We start from the raw sequence: 21,625 nt of genomic DNA, 5'->3' as shown, positions 1-21,625 counted from the left end.
CATGTAAGTCAAAGTTTATGTATATTAAGTATACCCCCTCCCCCACCCCACCTCAAGTGTTTTATTTCTGCAATAAGAACTTTTAAAAAGTACTCTAAAGTGTATTTCTTTCAAAAGGGTAATCCAGTGACCCACACAGTCTCGAGATCAAGAATGGAAGATGAACGAAGGAATGAAGTTATCAAACGAAATAAGTCATGTAAAGTTCATTTAACCCCGCCGGCTGCTCCCACTGCTTTTAAAAACACAATAACGCACATGTATAGGTCACTGAAGAGACTGTGTGCCATAAGAGATGCAATGTGTACGTTCCCATCTTTCATCAACAGATTTATTTGAAGGATCTGTTGAGTCTGTGCCCTAGCAAGTCCGGGGTAGAAGCTTTTCAGTGTGCTATCAAAACACAAGTCACGTTCTTCCCATTAACAGAGAACCTATGAGTTCAAAACAACAGCATATCCTAGTGTAGCTGTTTCTAGCCTTCACCTATAGGCTTTGTGTACATGGAAATTGTCTGAGGGTTGGGTTGGATGGTAAATTTCATAGCGTTTGTTAATGCAAAAATATGAACGCACAGTTTAATATCAAAACCAGAGTGTGTCTCAGCTGTGAAATAGACCTTGATCAGTTTTTGAAGCGGTGGTATGGGCTGGCAGAGGAGAGATATTAGTGATATAACCCAAACAGCTGTCTCAAATCTGCATTATGATATATGCCTCCCAGCATCCCATAAAAACAAGACCATCTGCACAAGAATGAATTTCTGAACATCATACTCAAGGCCAAGGCCTCCAATTCACCATTCGATCAATACTAACAGTATTTGTCAATTAGTGCTCTGCTCCAACACCAAGAGCTGCCTTCCCAGACAGTATTTTAAGGCATCGTAGACTTTCTCCTGAAGCGAAACAGTTGGAAGTGTATAATTATGCTGTCTTCTTGGATACCGCTCTGCACTATTTGAGTCCTTCACACATAAAGCAATCCCACAATACATTGCGACAAGCTCTGTGAAAAAAAAAAAAAAAAAAAAAAAAAACGACAATTCATCAATTTTAAATATTGTCAGTAAATAATGTGAGGTGCAATCCCACAATGCACTGCAATAATCTCAGTGGGAAAAGAATCTAATGTAGCCTAACCCATGCCACATCTTTCATGCACTTTGTGTGTGAAACGAGATTCGTCGAGAGTCTCGTCCATAAAAAGAATAGATAGTTACCAATTGGGATGTAACATATCCAATGAACCGGAAGCTTTTCTGTATGCCATTAGAGACTGTGAACATTTGCCTCAACATTATCTCTCTGAACTATAGTGAACCACTTCACTAACCACCTTTGAGATCCAGACTGGAGCTGTTCTGACAGGGCCTTCTGATTTATTCACTCTTTTGGCCAGGTTCACCACTGCTGTTGAGCTGTTTGTCTGGATGATTTCGGGTTCACGTCTACCTCTTGCTTGTCATCGTTCATGACATGCTGTGTTCCAATGGTTATGATTATTGTATGATTCTGGAACACCGCCCATTTCTGGCTTGCTGAGTTACCTGCAGGCAATCCTGAATCGACAAGATCTTGTGGTCCAGCGTTCCAGCCTAACCTTATCTGACACTCTGTCCACTGGGTAGACAGTAACGGGTTGATACACACAATGTATCTTGAGGAAAAGTAAACTTCTAAAGGATTTAAAAAACAAACCAAAAAAAACCCGCTTTAAATGTATTCTCCTTACTTGGATTTAAATAATGAGTTGTATTTGGTAAGGGAAGCATCGCGACAGTATTATTGCCCACACTTAGGGTCAATGTTTTAGCAGCCAAGACAAATTTTACGAGGTGGCTAATTCGTATGAATTCAAATGAGTTTTGCTATATCATACATATTTTTACAAGTTGCGCAATTCATATTTATTTTAGTGCTGTCAAACGATTGAAATATTGAATCGCAATTAATCGCATTAATGCCATAGTTAATTTTTATCAATTCTAAATGTCTCTTGATTTCTTTTTCTCACATTATTTTTTTCTCATTTTAATGCTCTTAGGCCGTGTGTCCACCAAAGCGTTTTTAGCCAGCTGAAAACGCTAGACGCTCTGCTGAAGACGCCGTGCTTTGGCCGCTTGAGAGCGTTTTGGCACGTTTAGACGTTGAGACGTTTCGTTGCTATGATACAGAATATCTGCGACAGTTGAATGTTGTGACAGTTGGTCGTTGTGGTATTAGTCCCGCCCGTCCTCCACTGTGATTGGACGGCTGGGTAAAAAGTGACAGTGATGAGCGCTGCGTTTTATCCAAAGTTGAACATTTTTCAACTCTCGGCGACCAGTAAAAAACACCGGGCGCTCGGCGCTTCAGCGTGAAAAAAACGCTCAGCGCCTCGTCACGCTCATGGTGTTTAAAAAACGCGGCACTCCCATTGAAAACAATTGAAAACATACGCCAAGAGCGTGGAAAAACGCTTTGGTGGACACGCGGCCTTAACAACATGGAAAAGTAGATTGGCTTGTTTTGTGCAAATGTTTTTTTTTTTATCATTGAAAACAAAATTGGCAAAAACTTCTTTTTTTACTGTTCTTTTTCACACTATTCTCACTTGGAGCAAATAATCTCTCACACAATGTAACACTGTCCATCAATAAAAGGGTGAAAGAAATACTGACGAGGTCCTGATATTGACGAGGGGGCGGAGAATTCGCATCATCTGTGTGTGTGTTTACAATCAAGTGGTATTTCAGACTGGATGATAGCTGCAATGACGATAGCTCAGTTCACAATGACAAAACACACAGATCACTTTGGTCTAGTCAATTGAACCATTTGGAAACTTTTTAGTAAAGTAAAGTTTCCATTCAGAATCTTATTGGCATCCATTTTGGCGTCTCGTGCTCGTCATCCACTCAAAATGTAACGTTAACCAACTATTTGGCCGGCTCGCAAGCCCAAACGAGTGTGTGCGGTGTCATGCCTGTTGTTTTGTTTCCGGTCTAGCTAGATCTGCTTGCGCATACCGAGTCCTGTAGCAAAAGCATATGGAAAAAAAACCTACAAAGCTTGTTGGCCAAAAAGACCGTTAATCGCGCAATAAAACAATTGACGCCGTTAAAATGGGTTTGCCTTAACGCCGTTAATAACGTGTTTAACTGACAGCCCTAATTTATTTATTTATTATTCGAGACTGCACAATAACGAACAAACTTACACTTGTATAGAGACTGTAAATGAGCCAAATTATAGCATAAATGCTAATTTTCATTTGTAGTCCCGAGGCAGGAATTCGTGTGAATGACCTATCCCTGACCCCGCTCCAAAACCTACCCATCACTGGGGTTTAGACAAGTCGTACAAATTCATAAGAGTGAGATTGTGCGGATTTGTACGAGTTAGCCACCTTTTACTCACTCGTACAAATTGGTCGAGAGATAGCATTGCTACATTTCTGAAAAACTCGAAATAAAAATTCACTGTGTCCACACTGGTGGTATTAAAACGTTAACAACTTTTGCTACTTTTCACACAAATTATGATTACGGGTGCAGATTATCATTTTAAAAAATACTTATTTTTACATGATTCCCTGTGCAGTACTACTATGTTATGACCTCAAAACACTTTTACCACAGTTAATAATTTGTAAACTAATAGAATTTTGATGTTTGTATAACTAGCTCCATATGAATGGCTTTTCTGACATAGAAAACTTGCTGGGTATAGCTAACCTGTTGCCTGTGATGTGACATGCTGCATTTGACGCAAGGATGCTCGTCAGTTTCCGGTTGGGGAGATTAAAGCGGAGGAAAACCGAGGAAAACGGGATTATGGCAAAGTCTTCCAAATTTACTGTCCTCCCGTCTTTAAAAACCAAAGTTTCATACGTTTAGATGTAATGTTATATATAGTTATGTCTATTTAATATAATTTTAAAAAGAAGCATAAACAAAATGAGAGGTGTCTGTTTTGTCTATTTTCGTGACTAACGTTTCTTTAGTATAACCATGGAGTATAAAATTCAATATAAATTCTTGGTATTGCATTGGACTCTACGATCGGCGAAAGTTATCGAGCATCCTTACACCTTCACCGGAAATACCGCCATGCAAAGAGCCTATTGGGTACGAGTCAAAATCACACTAAAAGAGTTTAAAGACTTCCAGTACAAAGACAACACAGTACACAGTATAACCAACACATTCTCATCCTTTAGCATCAGAATGCTATATGACAAAATGGCGCTATACTACGCACATGGCACCCGTTATCGTTAATATGACACGCACTGTGATGGGTAGGTTTAGGTGTGGGGTAGGGTAGGGTAGTCTCATATTACGCTAAAGGATTTATGACGTCTTGGGTTCGCATGTTATATTAACGATAAAGCGCGCCATGTGCGTAGTATAGCGCCGCTTTGTCAAATAGCGTTCTATGTGACGCTAAAGGATGAGAACGGGCTGGTATAACACAGTAAACCCTAATTCTCAGAAAAAATAATTGGTTAATAATTAGTAGGGTAAACATAAATCAAACAGATTAGTTCAATCAAATTAACTTTTATAAGTATTTAGAACTTTCCTTTTCTTTTGAGTTCACAAAACTGACACATTTTAAGTAATCTGAATTGTTTCATTAGCTATGTTTCCAGCCACACGTTTTTATCCAAATTAAGTGATATCAAATGAAAAATGCCTTATGAAAACAGTAGAATTCGATTGAATTTCATGAAAACCGACTTCGGAGCGTTGTCGTTCCCACACCACAGGCCTCCTCTGTTGGCGTCTTGATATTTCTTAATGATATTTCTTGTTATTTCTTGACAACACACCGCTGCGAACACACCATTGCCATGAAAAACAGAGTGTTGCCATGGACGCAGTTCAGAGAGGGAATGGACTATTTTCTTTAGCGGAAGCAAATGCAAACGTTTTTAAATCAATAAACTCCCTTTCAAATCAATTTTGTGTCAAATTATTAATTTATTTGGTAGGTAGACATGTACTGTAATCTGCGGGATAATGTATAGTGAGGTGGTTCTTATAGCAAATGCAACCCCTTCAGGCTAACAACTGGCTCGCATATACATTATCCCTTGTGGTGCTATCAGCTGGCAGATAAGCACTATTAGGCTACAACTTTTTCAATATTGATCATTTGTTGGTAGACTGCGCAATCTAGCAAAACTTTGTTAGCAAATGTTTGCTTGAATGTTGTGCGATTCAGTCCGAACATGAATGGAAACACCTTAAAATGTTTTAAATCAATGCGATATACCAATTTGATAAAAAAAAACAGCATGTGGCGTCATTACGCACAGGTTTTTATTCGCTTTAATGCAGTTGGATGGAAACACACTTTCACCAGCTTTATTTTTTACCAAACTTTAGATAATTTAATTGACAAGTGGATGGAAACTTGGCTGGAGTTTTGAGTGTTTTTTAACTTTTATTTAATTTAGACAAACTTAAATTTAACTGAAAAATTTAGATGATTTCAAAAAAATGTAACTGGCTAAGATTTCTATTTTCTACTGGGCTGAGATGTTTTGACATGACACTTGAAAGGGAGAGTAAATGCATTTTATAATGTATTTTTGTGCAAGATTTATATTAAGTGGGTAATTTAGTAGTGTCTAAATTTTGCTATGCTAATTTAGAAGAGTTTCTGTCATGTTGGTTTTTTGGGGGGTTACCATCATGGTGACAAGTGGAGCATGAGCTTGGTTTGAGAACAGATATATATATATATATTAAATACGCCTCTTCCATGTTGCCATAATCTTGCCACTTTCCAACTTAGCAATTTTAGCTAGCTAGTTTTGACCAAGTTTAGATGTTCTAAAAATATTTAAGTTGAGATTACGTGAAAATTTTAAATTAAATCTATGAATTACCATACTCAAATATTTAAAGTTAAGAACAATTCAAATGAATGAGTACAAAATAAAAATCTGAATTTCTTAATTTAAACATTTTGCAAACGTATTCAGGTTTTATTATAGTTAATACATTCCCAGGAAATCAAATCCCTGATCTTGGGATTGCTAGTGCATTGCTCAGCTCTTGAGCTACATGAAAAAGGTGACAAAACACCATAGGAGGGTTTTTTGACTTGAAGAAACTACTAATGAATGCCTTATAGCAACTAACTGGAACACGATAGCAATCTTCTATGTGTACTAATAATCCACTCAGAACCCCTTAGCCATTCATCTACCACCCAGCATAATCTTTGAGTTTTGCACGGGAAAGCACCTCACATTTTCTTCAGAAAATAGATTTGTATTATTAGAGAACTACATTCATCTCTAGACTATAAAAGGGAAATGTGGTAGCTCATGTTGAACTGAGAACAGTGAAATATAAGCCTAGCAGAAATCTGGAAGTGTCTGTCTTCAAATGAATGTGGAATCACACCCAGTTCAACCTCTCGAACAAACATCCACTGCACTCCCAGTTTACACTATGTATTACCCAATCACAGATGGAAAAAATATTGCATAAGAAACAACAAGGCAATGAGCCATTAAAACTGTACCAAACTATGCTAGTCATTCGGTTTCACTTCTCTGTTGTTTCACACAAGTTACAAAATTAGCAAGACATTTATTCCATGGTAAATGGTTAACTCTTACTCATATTGTGCATGTGGCATAACCATTCATGGACTTGATTAGCCTTTTAGAACCTTTTAGGCGGTTCTAACCTTATATCTGTTTAGATTAGCAAACTAAATGTGATGCAGTTTTTTTTGTTTTTTTTTTCAGGAAGTTCCCTTAAATGTAACAGATAGGCCTCAGGTAGTGGTCTTCTGACACATATCTGAACCTCCTTTTGTTGTACACATCAAACAGAGCACAAAAGCAGGCAATGACTCAGTTGGGGGCAGGTCTCAGAGGCTGGCTTTCTGTCGCTGCCTCGTGGGCTCGGGTAATTGTTTTCCTGTCGCCTGTATCCTTCAGCTGGCTAAAAATCTCAAGAGGGCAGTGGCTTCATGGCATTTGTCATATTAATGACACAAATGTGTGCATCAGATGTCAGTAGGCCTACACACTGTAAGTCGCGCTTTAGGGCCTTCCCAGTCGTGACAAACATGCGGTGGTTAGTGGCGGATGTAGATTAGTGTGTAACGATTATCCTCAGATTAGGTGGGGCAGAATAATTGAACGGAGCATATCTAGAACACATACAAATGTATATGTCTCATAATATAGCATGTCTTTTTATGGTTTATATAAACACACCACTTGGAGCCAAGCTTTTTAATGTTTTTGAAAGAAGCCATACTCACCAAGGCTGCATTTGTTTGATCAAAAAATACAGTAAAAACAGTGATATTGTGAAATACTATTACAATTTAATAAATTTTAATATATTTTAAAATTTTAAGTTATTCCTGCGATCATGGCTGAATTTTCAGCATCATTACTCCAGTCTTCAGTGTCACATGATCCTTCAGAAATCATTCTAATATGATGATTTGCTGCTCAAAAAAAAAAAGTATTATCAATGTTATAAACAGATGTGCTGCTTAATGTTTTTTGTGGAAACAGTGATTTTTCAGGATTCTTTGATGAATGATAAATCATTTTTAACATTATAAATGTCTTTACTATCACTTTTGATTAATTTAATTCTTTCTCGCCAAATAAAATTTAGTAAAAATTAAGTCCATAGAAATTTCTTTAAAAAAACACCAATCTTTTGAACAGTAGTACACATCAAAAGCTCAAACTAAACCTTGAGGGTTTTTTTTTTCCAAGTCGATATGAAATGACATCCACATTACATTTGTATAATGTGGTGTAATTCAAAATTAAACATGATATTCAGTGAGGAATTTTTTTTTTTAATTTGATTTTATCCATTGAGAGTTGATGGATTAAAGGAATAGTTCACCCCAAAATTATAATTATCCCATAATTTACTTACCCTCAAGCAATCCTACATGTAGGTGTATATGACTTTTTTTCTTTCAGCCAAACACAATCAGTTATATTAAAAAAAAAAATATCCTGGCTCTTCCAAGATTTATAAGGGGAGTGGAATAGTTACAGAGATTTCGAATCATCCATCCATCATTACAAAGTAATCCATACGACTCCAGGTGGTTAATAAATGCCTTCTGAAGTGAAGCAATGGCTTTTTGTAAGAAAAATATCCATATTTATAACTTAATAAACTAAAATCACTGGCTTCTGGCAACGGCCATAGTTTTGATGTCGAGTTGAGTTCAAGTGGAAGGATGACCTCTGACCAGATGCATGACACATGACGTAGCTTGCCTTCCCTTATATCGAAATACAACATTTGTCTTTAAAACTTCTCGGTTTAGACTTCTGAGTGTCACTGGGCCCCAAGTTATGGCACCTTGACAAAAGATTACGTATACACTCTAAAAAAGCTGGGTTGTTTTAACTCAACTTTGGCTCAAATATGGACAAAACCAAACATTGGGTTAAAAATGTAATTAAAAAATGTAACCCATTGGCTAGGTTTGTCCAAATTTGACCCAACTGGGTTAAAACAACCCAGCAATTTTTAGAGTGTATACTAACTTTTTTTTTTTTTTTTTTTTGATGGGGATAATAAAGAATCATGCACCATAAGGTCAAAAACATGTATTTAGAAAGTGTGAGTAGGTATGATCAATTTTGATTTTCTAAACTTTTTAGCTTAATTCAAAAAAAGTTTAATTTCTAAAATTGGGTTAAAACATCCCAGCATTTTTTAGAGTGTACAAATAATAATAAAAAATAGATATCAGTTTGCTATCCATATTTAAACCCATGTTTTGCTCTGAGTAAAGCCTTTAGGGAGTCACAGCAATAAAGATTTACTCTGCTGTATTGAAAGGCCCAGATTGAGTAAACCCTGTAAAAGGTTACTGAGCCAAACATATCAATACATTATCTTCTTCTTGCATATGTTATTATTGCAAGTGCTATATATAGCAAGATGCCACATTAATGGAAGATAAAAACATAGGATTTACAAATATGCTTTCTCTGTATTTCTAATAATGCCACTCATCAATGCCTCATGATGCCACTCACCTTGATCAATATCCAGTCAAGCAAGACCATAACTATTCACAAGACTCTTTACTTAGTTATCTTTGTCCAATCTAAATCAAGAAAGACCATTAATTAATTTCTAAAGTCTTCTCTTACCACCACCATCATCATCTCAAGCACCTGTACCACCATAACATCCATGATCTCCACTCACTTTTCTCCTGATGCTATAGAGTAACACACGCTGCTCTTTTGCTCCACCCTCCCTAAATCGTGTAACAAACTGTCAAATACTAACTTATCAGACCGTCATCCTGTCTGCTCCTTGGCCACCCCCAAATAGCTCATCTTTCTGCAGATGATGGAGATGGTCAAAGGTGGGTGAAGGAGAGAGAGAAAGAAAGAGAGAGAGAGATAGAGCATCTCCATCAGGCTGCCAGCCAGAGTCAGTGATTAATTCCAGCAGATGCCTGGTATTTGCCTCTGAACGTGGGGGTGTGAAGCTCTCTCTCTCTCTCTCTCTCTCTCTCTCTCTCGCTCTCTGGGCTGGCTGGCAGATCTTAATGAAATATTAACCAGCAGGAGATAGACCGAGCGAGCGAGGACAGACACAGGCGTGGGCCTCGGCGTAGGTGCGAGGAGAGCCGGTCTTTCATAACAAGGAAAAGGAGAAACCCCCTCTATTCCAGCATATATACACACACACACACACACACACACACACACACACACACAAGGCAATACATCAGGTTATGCAAGCTACCCAGGCTGTCCTAGATGTCCCACATCTTCCACCCCCATTCCCTAGGAAGGGAACACCCTCCCACTAATCTTGTTAAACTTATAAGTGAGTCACCAACAGCCACCCCGTTTCCTTATCTGAGGTAGGCTATAAAGAGGTTGATCATTAGAAGGATGACATTCGCCTGCATCTCTCTTTGAGACACCAGTGCAATTAGCCTATACATCAAAAATTGTCTATGTGATATTTTCTTTATCTTTCATAATACCTATTCTTGGTAATGAATCTGTAATTTGTTTGTTTTTTTTGCTTTTTTTAGCTAGAAGATTTCTAATTTGACAGGTCTGTCTCATAATCTTTCATCGTAATGTAAAAACCTGCTTCACCTGTGAAACTACTTTTTGTTTTTGCTGACATCACAAAACCTTAATAAACTGCTTTTGTGTGGAAACAGCTCCTAAATAAATAGCATACACTGAGTGCCTGAATGTCCTTAATGTAATTTTCAGTTGAGGCTACTTTAAAAAGCTGTGTTTGCGAAGTCACAAACAGGTAAAACTCTGATTCATTGCCATTGTATGATTTATGACAGTATCCCATTCAATAGGCCTATGCTGTACTGTCTCAAGGTCTATTCCTGTGCAATTTGTGTAATTTTAGACAACATAGGTAGCCGTCCCTCGTTTTCGTTCGCGTTAAATTAAAATGGCGTCTGCTCTGACTAAGTCTATTGAGTCAGCAAAGTTACATCGATCTCCCTGCCAAAGTCACGGCGCACTCCCTGCTCTTCTCCTCAATTTACAGAGCATCGGTACACACCACCGGCGTCCGGAGAGCAAACTGCAGCGCTTATTTGCATGGGTGTCGGGAGTTGAGTGACAGAGAGGATCCCTGTGTATCGAGTCCGGGACATCCCCCAATTAAACAGATCTCCTCTCTCCTCTGTCAGCACCCTCCATCCATCAGTGCCAACGCGCTGGCGTGCGCCGAATAGCCAAGTGTGATTTCCTCATCAAAACAAGCAATCGAGTTTAATTCGAACTCTAAATATATACAACTAGCAACTTATATAGAGATATGTATATAATACATAGGGATATACTTAATCAAGTATCACCATAATACGCCTATAGCCTATTTTGATAGGTATTAGTCTAAAAATGCTAAAATAAATAAATAAATAAAATAAATAAATAAAAAGTTTGTTGGGCACTTTTCAGCTGGTTAGAATGGTAGATCAGCCGTGTAACACCAGCAAATAGATAGATATCTATCTATCTATCTATCTATCTATCTATCTATCTATCTATCTATCTATCTATCTAGATAGATAGATAGATAGATAGATAGATAGATAGATAGATAGATAGATAGATAGATAGATATTATATTAAGCATATTAAAAACGATTTATAATAAGAGTTTTGCATCAGAGTTGCACAAATCAAAAGTGAAAGTAAAGCTTTCGTTTTTGCATCTATGGAAAACTGCTTATTGCACGTAAGGAATAAGCTAGGCAATATTCAGCTCGCAATGAGATCAGTTCGTCGGAATAAATGATCCTTTCTTGCAGGAGCGTTTGAATAGAACCAGCGCCGCAATAAAAGGCGAGCTTCATAACGCATTAAACTGCCTTTGCTAAATGTTGAAATATCGTAATGTTTCTGTGCATTTGTGCACTGAAAGCGTACTGTTGTTTAAGTATTGAGGAAAAAGTTCTCTCTCATAAATCTTGGAACGGGCGAGGCAGCATAGTGCTGACATTAGTTATTGTGCGGAGCGCTGGACTTCAATTGCACCCAAGCCTCCCTCTCTGCCGAGCGCCGATCAGCGCTACATCAGGAAACTCCAAATAAGGGCAGGGAAGTGGAAACCCACCGGAATCAAACCTTATGTAGTCACGACCTTATATGGCATGGCGGAGCGGGATCTTCCGGCCAGGGCTATGCTACAGCGTAGACGGGAAACCCGAACGTTTAGCGAGACTTTTGAGGAGAAAAATGTAGACATGTGCTTCTCTTTCTCTCAGAGAGACACTGCACTTACCACACATTGATTTGCTGTGGAGGAGGAACTGGCATCTCCCCTCCATTTAATGCACAGACTTAATGTTTAAGCTCCCCAATCTGCTTTTTTCCTGTAGCAAACGTCATGTGTCCTCCACTGCAGTGCCTAAATATGGGCTTCCTCCAGTCCAAATATGGACATCTACGTCACGGCAAGAGGATATATAAAGGAGTGGGGATTCTCTGAGCTGAGAAAGAGCCTAGAGAGCCCAAGCGATTCAGCTCTAGTGCAGACAGCTGATAGACAACACTTGCGATACATATATATTTATAACCAAATACATTTTGACACATTAAATAAATGTGACAAGTCAATTCAAAACAACAACAGAAACAACACAGCGACCTAATTTGCTGAACAAGTGAAATTTTGAAGCAGGGAATGAACAGAAGGGACATTTTAAATCTCAGCTATTTCATCTGAGACGTAGTGGATTTGTTCTGCCTCTTTGGACAAACAGCACGGAGAAAAGGGAAGACAAACAAGAGGACAAACTGTGAGAGTGAGGCGATCAACCAGAAAGAAGGAGATTCAGACATCGCAGCATCTTCACATTTGTCATCCCAGAGGGGTCAGCTGCTGCGCTTCTCTCCTCTCCGAGCACACTCCAGAGAGATGGCTGCAGCCAAGACAGAGATGCTCCTTCCCGCTCTGCAGATCTCCGACCCCTTGAGCTTCCCTCACTCCCCCATGGATAACTACCCCAAGCTGGAGGAGATGATCATGCTGAACTCTGCAGGCACCCCCTTCCTCAATGCCTCAGCACCTGAAGGCACAGGATTTGGCTCTGGGGAGCCCGGGGATCATTTTGATCACCTTACTGGAGGTAAGCAGTAAATCCCTCTTGATTAAATTGCATGCTTGTTTCATACAGATAATTGTTTGCTTGTGCAAGAAAGAAAAAAAAAAGCACTTGTTTGAATAGATAATCTTCATGCTTTATTTGGCTTTGTTTAAATGAAAAGTTATTTGTTTATGAGTTGTCGTAGTAAAATAATATGCGCTGATGTAAAGTTTAAAATACAATTGTAGCAAAAGCTGGCAGCAATTTCAGAATAGTCACAGTAAAATCATTCGAATGAATGAGGCATTTACAGTTTGCAGAACGGCTTAATTTTAAACCCAGTTTATGAATCACTGAAAGTGCAGACTATATCAATTTAAGCTGTGTGTGAGGGAAAGGGAGATCGGGATGACAGTAATGAGAAAGAGAGCACTGACTCTGAGAGAAGCACACATGCAGATGGTTTAGCTTGCGCTGGCTCTTGTCTCTGAGGGAGATCGGCAAATGTGTGTATGTGTGTGTGTGTGTGTGTTTTGTTGGGGGTGGAGGGGTGGGTAGTCCTGCACTCCATCAGCACCTGCTGCTCTGTCTTAGATTGTGGGAAAATGCAGTTTTGACAGCCAGCAGAATCCCCCATTTAAACCTCTGGGATCATTTTTGAGCACTCAAATTAGTTTAGAATTAACTAGCAGTGCTATGGTTTTTAATCCACTCTCTCTCTCTGTTTTGTGGTTGCTTTTGCAGACACGCTTTCAGAAATTGCCATCGAGAAGTCTATGGCAGATCAGACCTACTCCACCCAGCGGCTGCCCCCCATCTCTTACACGGGCCGTTTCACCCTTGAACCCGCCACCAACTGCAGTAACAGTCTGTGGGCCGAGCCACTGTTCAGCCTGGTCAGTGGGCTGGTCGGCATCAACCCACCCGCCACCTCCATTCCGTCCTCGAACTCTCAGGCAACTCTCCCGTCTTCATCTTCGTCTTCCATGCCCTCTTCCTCCACGTCATCCACGTCCAGTGCCAGCCTGAGCTGCTCCGTCCACCAGAGCGAGCCCAACCTCATCTACTCAGCGGCTCCCACCTACACCAACTCCAGCCCAGACATCTTCCCTGATGCTGGCACAAACTTCTCCACCTCCTCACTGCAGTACCCCTCGTCGACATACCACAACAGCAAGGCCTGTAGCACCAGCTTTCCCGTGCCAATGATCCCAGACTACCTGTTTCCCCAACAGCAGAGTGAAATCAGTTTGGTGGCCCAAGACCAGAAGCCCTTCCAGACGCAAGCTGGACAACAGCCTTCCCTGACGCCGCTGTCCACCATCAAAGCCTTTGCGACCCAAACCGGTTCTCAGGACCTGAAAAGCGTCTACCAGTCTCAACTCATCAAGCCTAGCCGCATGCGCAAGTACCCGAACCGGCCGAGCAAGACCCCTCCCCACGAGCGCCCCTACGCTTGTCCAGTCGAGACCTGCGACCGGCGCTTCTCGCGCTCAGACGAGTTGACACGCCATATTCGCATCCACACCGGCCAGAAGCCCTTCCAGTGTCGGATCTGCATGCGCAACTTCAGCCGCAGCGACCATCTGACGACCCACATCCGCACACACACCGGCGAGAAGCCCTTCGCCTGCGAGATCTGCGGCCGCAAGTTCGCCCGCAGCGACGAGCGCAAGCGCCACACTAAGATCCACCTGCGGCAGAAGGACAAGAAGGCGGAGAAGGGCGGCGCTGCAGTGCAGAGCTCAATTGCCAACGTGTCCATCTCAGCTGCCTCGCCAGTGTCCAGCTACCCCTCTCCAATCACTTCGTACCCCTCTCCGGTCTCCTCCTTCCCTTCCCCAGTGAACTCCTGCTACTCCTCACCGGTCCACAACTCCTACCCCTCCCCTTCCATCGCAACCACTTACCCCTCGGCGACCAGCAGCTTCCAGACGCAGGTGGCCACCACCTTCCCTACCTCAGTGGTCAGCAACATCTACAGTTCTCCTGTCACCACCCCACTGCCAGACATGCAGGCCACGCTTTCCCCTCGGACAGGCGACATCTGCTGAGACTTTTTTTTTGTCACCCGCCGCGGACTTCCGAGGCTCTCTCTTGACTCAAAGGAACAGAAAGCATCAGTGACGTCGAAGTCCCCTCTGCAAAAAGCACTTTTCTGCCCATGCTCCCAACATGGCTCAGTTACAAAGCAGTCAAGGACTCAGCAAAGACTTGTAAACACAAAAGGGATTTGTGTGTCGTTCTCTCCCTTCGAATCCTATCCTTTCAAAACGAGGCATCTGAGACTTTCAAACGACAAACAAAAGCAACAGGCTTCGGCAAGTTTTCCCTCAGACTCGTACTTGCGACACAAAGCGGCTAAAGGACGTCGATGGTGTAATCGAAGCCTGTGGGCTTCAGGCACAGAAGCTTGACTCGACAGGTGTACAGTTACAAAAGACATTTGAATAATATACATAAGCTACAGTATGTTGTACATGTGCCATGTTTCCTTTTTGTTTTTACTTTTTAGTACCATTGTTGTGACAATTGATTTGAATATTTGCATTGTATTCTTCTTGACCAGGGCCATATTTTATAAGAGACATTCTGTATTAAGTAGTAAAAATGCTGTGATAAGTTCTTGACTTTGTTTGACTAGAAGCACTTAAGTATTCTGACGCATGTGGAAGAGTGATGTTTGTTTCTCTTATTTTGTAAATATCATCCACTGGTACTAGATTTCTCTTTCTCAAATGTGACAACAAAAACCTGGTAAATGGAGGGGGAAAGATCAGAAAAGAATCAGCCACAAATCTTCAATTTTTTTGGTGCCTTTTGTGAAGCCTTGCAAATGTATCGACAGATATCAGCGTGTGGATGCATCGCATCTAGCCTTAAGGTGTAAGGGATTTTGTTTTCTCGTTTCTTTTTTTTTTCTATTTTCAGAAAGTCATTTCAAGGAAAGAAGGGAAAGGATACGAGGGCACTGCATTTCTTTGGGATGTAAGCAAAAAAGAAAACTATAAACTATATTTTTGTAATGGAAATGTACATATCTACATCTTGAGGAGTTGGAATGCTGTAGTTACCTACTGAGTAGGCATGGGATTTTTTTGTATGTTATTTACATGCGGTCCATTATTTTGTTGTTATTTTTATTTTGTATTTGTGTTTGTTCAAAAAAGTGACTGTTTATGGCTTCTAAACACATTGAATGCGCTTAACTGCCAATGGGATATTTGGTGTACAAGATATCCTTCAAGAACAGAACTATAAATAAAACATAAATATATAAATATATATGTTGAATCCCTGTCGTGGTTTCCATCGCTTAGCAACAGGTCTCGATTAATTTTTCTTTAGAGAGTGAACACACACACACACACACGCACACCATTATATATATATATATATATATATATATATATATATATATATTTTACTATAATACAGTATGTCATTAAAAGCCTTTAGTTACAAAATGTAAATTTTTTTTGATGAAAATATCAGCATAAATTCATAATAAAAGGATATGTCATATAGCACATATTGAAAATTTTCAGTACCTCAGATTAATAATGACAAAGTTTTACCAACAAAAGTGTGTCTATCATATATATATATATATATATATTGTAATTAAACATTTGAAGGCATACAAGATTTCATTTGAACAAGTCACGTCTTATAACAAAAAAGATCAAAACTGCAATATAACCTAGAGCAAAAAAAGAAAAGAAAAAATGAGAACAAAATTAATAAATAAAAACTTGACATCAAAAATATATGTACTGATGCGTTCTTTTGTTCAGAAGTTCAGCAAACTGAGAAGCCAATCATGGAGTTGATACGGCAGATCAGATTGTCTCTCTTTATTACTTATCAAAAGAGCTCCTGGGCGTCATGAGAATATGTTATCAAAAGATAGCATGTACGAATGTGACTGCATGCGCTTGGGGCTTAATTATACATAGATAGCAATCTTGTAAAATCAGTCGACACTAATAAGACGCCCTTGTAATGGGCTTCCGTGTCTATTGAGTTTGTCAGGGGGGGAGAATGTCACAGTATCGAAGTCGCTTTAAAGACCAAGGCAGCTTTTGCTCAATTGTATGTTTTACCTTCCCACATCAGTGCCTTTGTAAAAGAAAAATAATAATCTGCTCATACTAATTTCTCAGCCACCAAAAAGATAAAAAGAAAAGAAAAAATATTTTCTTTCCATTCTGGCATCAGAACACACTTTGTTTGCTCGTTACAGCTCGGTTAAACTGTCATGTCAAGCAGACTACAAGTTTTAAGATACGAGATACAAGAACAGATTTAATGTGACAGAAGTTGTGGGTGTATGTAAATGTGTAGCATGTCTTTACATTTCTTTCCTTGCTTATCATAGAGAAAAGCCAAAGACATAAAGGCTGATTATCTTGGATATAAACATAACATAACATTAGTGAACAGATTAGAAAGCAATTAGATGTTTTGGGTTTCATTTCATTAGATGTTATAACCCCACATTGATAGCTGGGCCAATTGAAGCTCAATATGTTTAAATCTCAGACTTTTAGGGTGTGTCAGCAGCTCTGGAATAGAAAACTTGGCTTGTGTTTGTATAGGGGGACTTTCCCAAACTATGAGGCAATATCATCCCAATAGATGAAGCCACAGAACAGCACCAGATTTGAACGCATCTAAAAGAGGGATAACAACCGTGAGACAGAGCGAGTCGAAGGGAAAGAACAACACAAAGGAAAGTAATTAGGGTAATTGGTCTCATAATCCCAAATTGACTCTCTACAAATGTCTTCAATGAGACAGACGTTGCGTGAATCTGATGTCGATGAACCACATTGAAGGAAAAGCTGTTTGCTTGTTCATACACACCTATTATTTTACAGGGTCACTTAAATGGACATTCATAGTCTCCTGGGGGTCTCAAGCAAGAAACCCTCCCCCGCTAAAAAGACCAGTTTAGCAGCATACAATTTCATTCGGTTCACTGTGGCTGAAGCCCCGTCCACACTACTGCGTTTTCGTTTAAAAATGGAGACCTTTTGCTGAGGTCTCACATCCAGACTAAAACGGAAAAAAAACGAAGACCTAAAACGGAGAAATTTAGAAACGCTGCAGCTCCGTTTCGTGTTTTGAATCTCCGGAGGGCGTTTTAGTGAAGACGGGAGAAAACGGAGGAGTTTAGAAACGATGACGCAGAGGCTCACACTCTGCTTGGGTGTCATCAGTCATGACGTGTCCTTCCCTGATTCGTCAGCCACCGTTTACACCGGCACGCGCATGCCCAGTGTTGGTGAATGGTCACGTGATCCGCGTTTTCAGTCGTTTTAATGTGGACAGAGATCAATTCTTATATGCAGATAAAGATCGTTTTCGTTTTAATTCTCCGTCTTTAAATTAAAACGCAGTAGTGTGGACGGGGCCTGAATCAGAAATGTACCCCTATACCATTAAATATAGGGACAGCCATTTGTGGTGGTGTTCGAAACCATAGTGGACTCATTTAAAGGAGTAGTTCACTTTAAAAAAAAAAACAAAAAAAACAAAAAAAAAACTTTTGCTTATAATTTTCTCACCCCCATGTCATCCAAGATGTCCATGTCTTTCTTTCTTCAGTCGAAAAGAAATTAAGGTTTTTGATGAAAACATTCCAGGATTTTCTCCATATAATGGACTTCATTGGGAACCAAACGGTTCAAGGTCCAAATGAGAGTTTCAGTGCAGCTTCAAAGGGTTTTAAACGACACCAGACGATGAATAAGAGTCTTATCTAGGACCTTTCGAGTCATGACTCGAAAAAAGCTTTGTTCATTTTGATGAACAGGCGAGCATTTGAGTTTTAAAACGTAAACTTTTTTATTTATTTTTGAAATGACAGATCGTTTCGCTTGATAAGACCCTTATTCATTGCCTGGTGTCGTTTAAAGCCCTTTGAAGCTGCACTGAAACTCTCATTTGGACCTTGAACCATTTGGTTCCCAATGGAGTCCATTATATGGAGCAAATCGCTCAATAGCTGTCAAAATTCACGTTGCCATTCACTCCTTCAAGTGAACAGTATTAGTGGACTAATGGAATGGGGGTTTACAGGGGATTTCGAATTCAACCTGTGTTTGCCGAAATATTTTTGGTTCATGTCATGTATAACTTGGAAAAAATTTTCTTGCAGGTCTGGTATGACGTGAATACATAATTGTGTGTAATTTTCAATAAACTACTTTCAAGCTAGCTAAATACAGCAAGTAAATAAAGACTGTCTATTGTCTACACTACAAATTACTACAGTACAAGCCTAGCAGCATAATACAGCATTTTTAGTTGTTTTCACTGATCCGTGTAAACGGGGATAATTTCGACAACACTGTCATCGGTACGCGAAAAAACACAAAGACAAAACATTTCAGTTTTTACATTGTGGTCATGTAAACGAACCCTATCTCAAAGCCAGAACACCCACACATCAATCTCCTCTGAAGCATCTGTGATAACAAACCCCTATCCCCACATCCGTGGTCATTTCACAACGGTGTGAGTTTCACATTCAACAGGCATCACACAGGGCTGCGCTAGTCGAGCGCTAGCAGCATTTGAAGACTCCGTAGGGGAGCGGGAATTCAAAGCGCTGTCCCACAACAAGTTTAAAGCCGACTTTGTGACAATGTGCCCCTCACACTCAACTTTGGAGCAGAAACAAGCTCTTTCAAGAGCGCTGGATGTGTTGATAATGCTTTCCCTTTGCTGGCTTTCGTATGACTTAGTTGCTTTTGCTTATATCAAAGTCGACCGGCTGACATGGAGGCCTCGCTCAGTTTTGGAGAAAGCGAGAATGACAGCCACGGAGAAAGAAAAAGCAAGATGATGCATCGCTCTTTTCCCCACTCGTCGACTCACAATGAAAGCCACCTCACCAATTCTCCCGTGAGCCTCCACTTCAAGGCCTCTGCCTGTTAAAATAAGTGTTTGTTCTCTTATTCTTTTTGGACCTTTTTTTAGGGGTGTGTTGAGAGGGGAAAAAAAATTGGAAAAAAAAAAGAAAGAAAAAGGATCTAGTGCTCATTCTCATTGTCTATCCCTCTATCCTTGCGCCCAGTTAAATGGCATATGCTAATAAGCTCCATCCATTTCTGATGCAAGATCCGTATGCAACTCTTTCTCTCTCTCGTTCTTTTTCACTCTGTCGTTTTCTCCCTTTCATCCAACTACAAATGCTTTCTTATTGCATCTTTGCCCTCAGGCCTTTTAAGATCCCTTTTTGAAATATGCCGTTTGATAAGCACATCATTGGCTAAGTCCCCACAGTGATTAGGGCTTGACTTTAATGTGCTGGCGACAGAGAGGCAGAGAGAGAGAGAGAATTGAGAGAATTGATGATGTTGAGGCACAGGGCTTTGCACTTCAACTCTCAAATCTGCTCACCTCTTCATAGATGAAATGCAGCAGGATACGCTTTCACCCCTTAGATCATCACTCACGCCTCCTTGTAACAGCGGTGTTATTAAAATCATTAGGTTTTCTGATTATTTTAGGTATTTTATGGAAATTATTTCCAGGGACTACAGCATTTAAGAACTGGTGATTAAACTACATTTTTTGCATTGTCAACGTTTGCAACGTGTTTTTGCAGCGTTGAGCAGTGTAGCCAATCACAGACATCTGCTGTTTTTAATAATGCAGTAGCCAATCAGAGGTGTTTAAAGGAGTAGTTCACTTTTGATAAAAAAAAAAAAAACTTTTGCTGATAATTTACTCACCCCCATGTCATCCAAGATGTCCATGTCTTTCTTTCTTCAGTCGAAAAGAAATTAAGGTTTTTGATATAAACATTCCGTGTTCCTGACTCCTATCAAAATGTACAAATCTTTTTCAGAGTCAATTCGTTCATTTCGTTCGTTGAATGAACCAAATGACATGAAAAAAGATTCATTCATTTTGATAAACGAGTTTGAACAGGAGAGTCACAAACGCACATCACAGTACAGAGCAAGGCGAGCATTTGAGCTTATAAAACTTAAACTTTGTTATTTATTTATTAAATGAGCGATCGTTTCGCTTGATAAGACCCTTATTCATCATCTGGTGTCGTTTAAAGCCCTTTGAACAGTTTTCAGTTTGCACTGAAAGTGTCTTTTGGACCTTGAACCGTTTGGTTCCCAATGAAGTCCATAATATGGAGGAAATCCTGGAATGTTTTCATCAAAAACCTTAATTTCTTTTCGAATGAAGAAAGAATGACATGGACATCTTGGATGACATGGGGGTGAGTAAATTATCAGCAAAAGTTTTTTTTTTTTTTCTCAGCAAAACTATTCCTTTAAGTTAACACTGAAATGCACACCTGCAAATATCATCTAATTATAACAAACAATGATGTAAAAATGCTTCATTGATTATAAAATTACTTTGTGAGATTGCAATGAACAGCTTTTTAGTTATTACAAAGGGAGCGCTCTTTCTGCCATGCCAAATCCGGCATTCATGCTTGCTTACCGGTAGCATGGGATGGGATGTGTAGGTTGTGCGGCGACAAGTAACTTGAAGCTATTTAATGAAAATCCATTTAAATGTGTTTTTAAGGGGGATGTATCTCCTTCCTTAGTCTTATCCTGAAGTTGGTTCAACCGCATGGTGTTACTTACACAGTCTCTATATGAAATGATATTGTTTCAATATAAATCTGCCTGTTTTTTTCCAGTATAATTGTTCACCAGGTAAAAATAATAAATTTGCTATCAAGACTCAAACCACACAGAGATTTGAAGAATAATTAATGTAAAATGTAATAAGACACAGTCTCATCCCAAGAAGTCATATAACTGACGTCTTGGGACGTCTTTTGACCATACGTCAACATGCGCCTTTTTAGGGTACCCTTAAACGTCGGTTACGTGACGATCCCGGGCCGTCATACAACTGACGCTTTACCTTTAATGTTGGTTAGGTGACGGGGTAGGTTTAGGGGTAGGTTTAGGTCTGGGGTAGGGTTAGGATCTGATAACGGCATCTAACCGACGTCTAAGTGACGTTAAACG

General features: G+C 39.7%; 1 protein-coding gene across 1 annotated transcript; it reads left to right on the top strand.

The window, feature by feature from the left end:
• Positions 1-12,014: 12,014 nt before the first annotated feature.
• Positions 12,015-15,352, top strand: egr1 (early growth response 1). The gene is made up of 2 exons (XM_039675303.2): positions 12,015-12,641; positions 13,344-15,352. The coding sequence occupies exons 1-2, from the start codon at positions 12,431-12,433 to the stop codon at positions 14,651-14,653; spliced, it is 1,521 nt and encodes a 506-aa protein (XP_039531237.1). The 5' UTR covers positions 12,015-12,430; the 3' UTR covers positions 14,654-15,352.
• Positions 15,353-21,625: the final 6,273 nt, after the last annotated feature.

The sequence above is a fragment of the Pimephales promelas genome, chromosome 9, assembly GCF_988280905.1.
Source record: "Pimephales promelas chromosome 9, fPimPro1.hap1.1, whole genome shotgun sequence".
Lineage (NCBI taxonomy): Eukaryota > Metazoa > Chordata > Actinopteri > Cypriniformes > Leuciscidae > Pimephales > Pimephales promelas.
Note: the sequence above shows the minus strand (reverse complement) of the source record. Positions and strands in the feature narration are given on the sequence as shown.

What these genes read in the sequence shown, in the direction of transcription:
- egr1 (XM_039675303.2), top strand. Translation starts at nt 12,431, where the DNA reads ATGGCTGCAGCCAAGACAGAGATGCTCCTTCCCGCTCTGCAGATCTCC. An exon ending in TTTTGATCACCTTACTGGAG is followed by an intron (nt 12,642 to 13,343) that starts GTAAGCAGTAAA and finishes TTGCTTTTGCAG; the next exon opens with ACACGCTTTCAGAAATTGCC.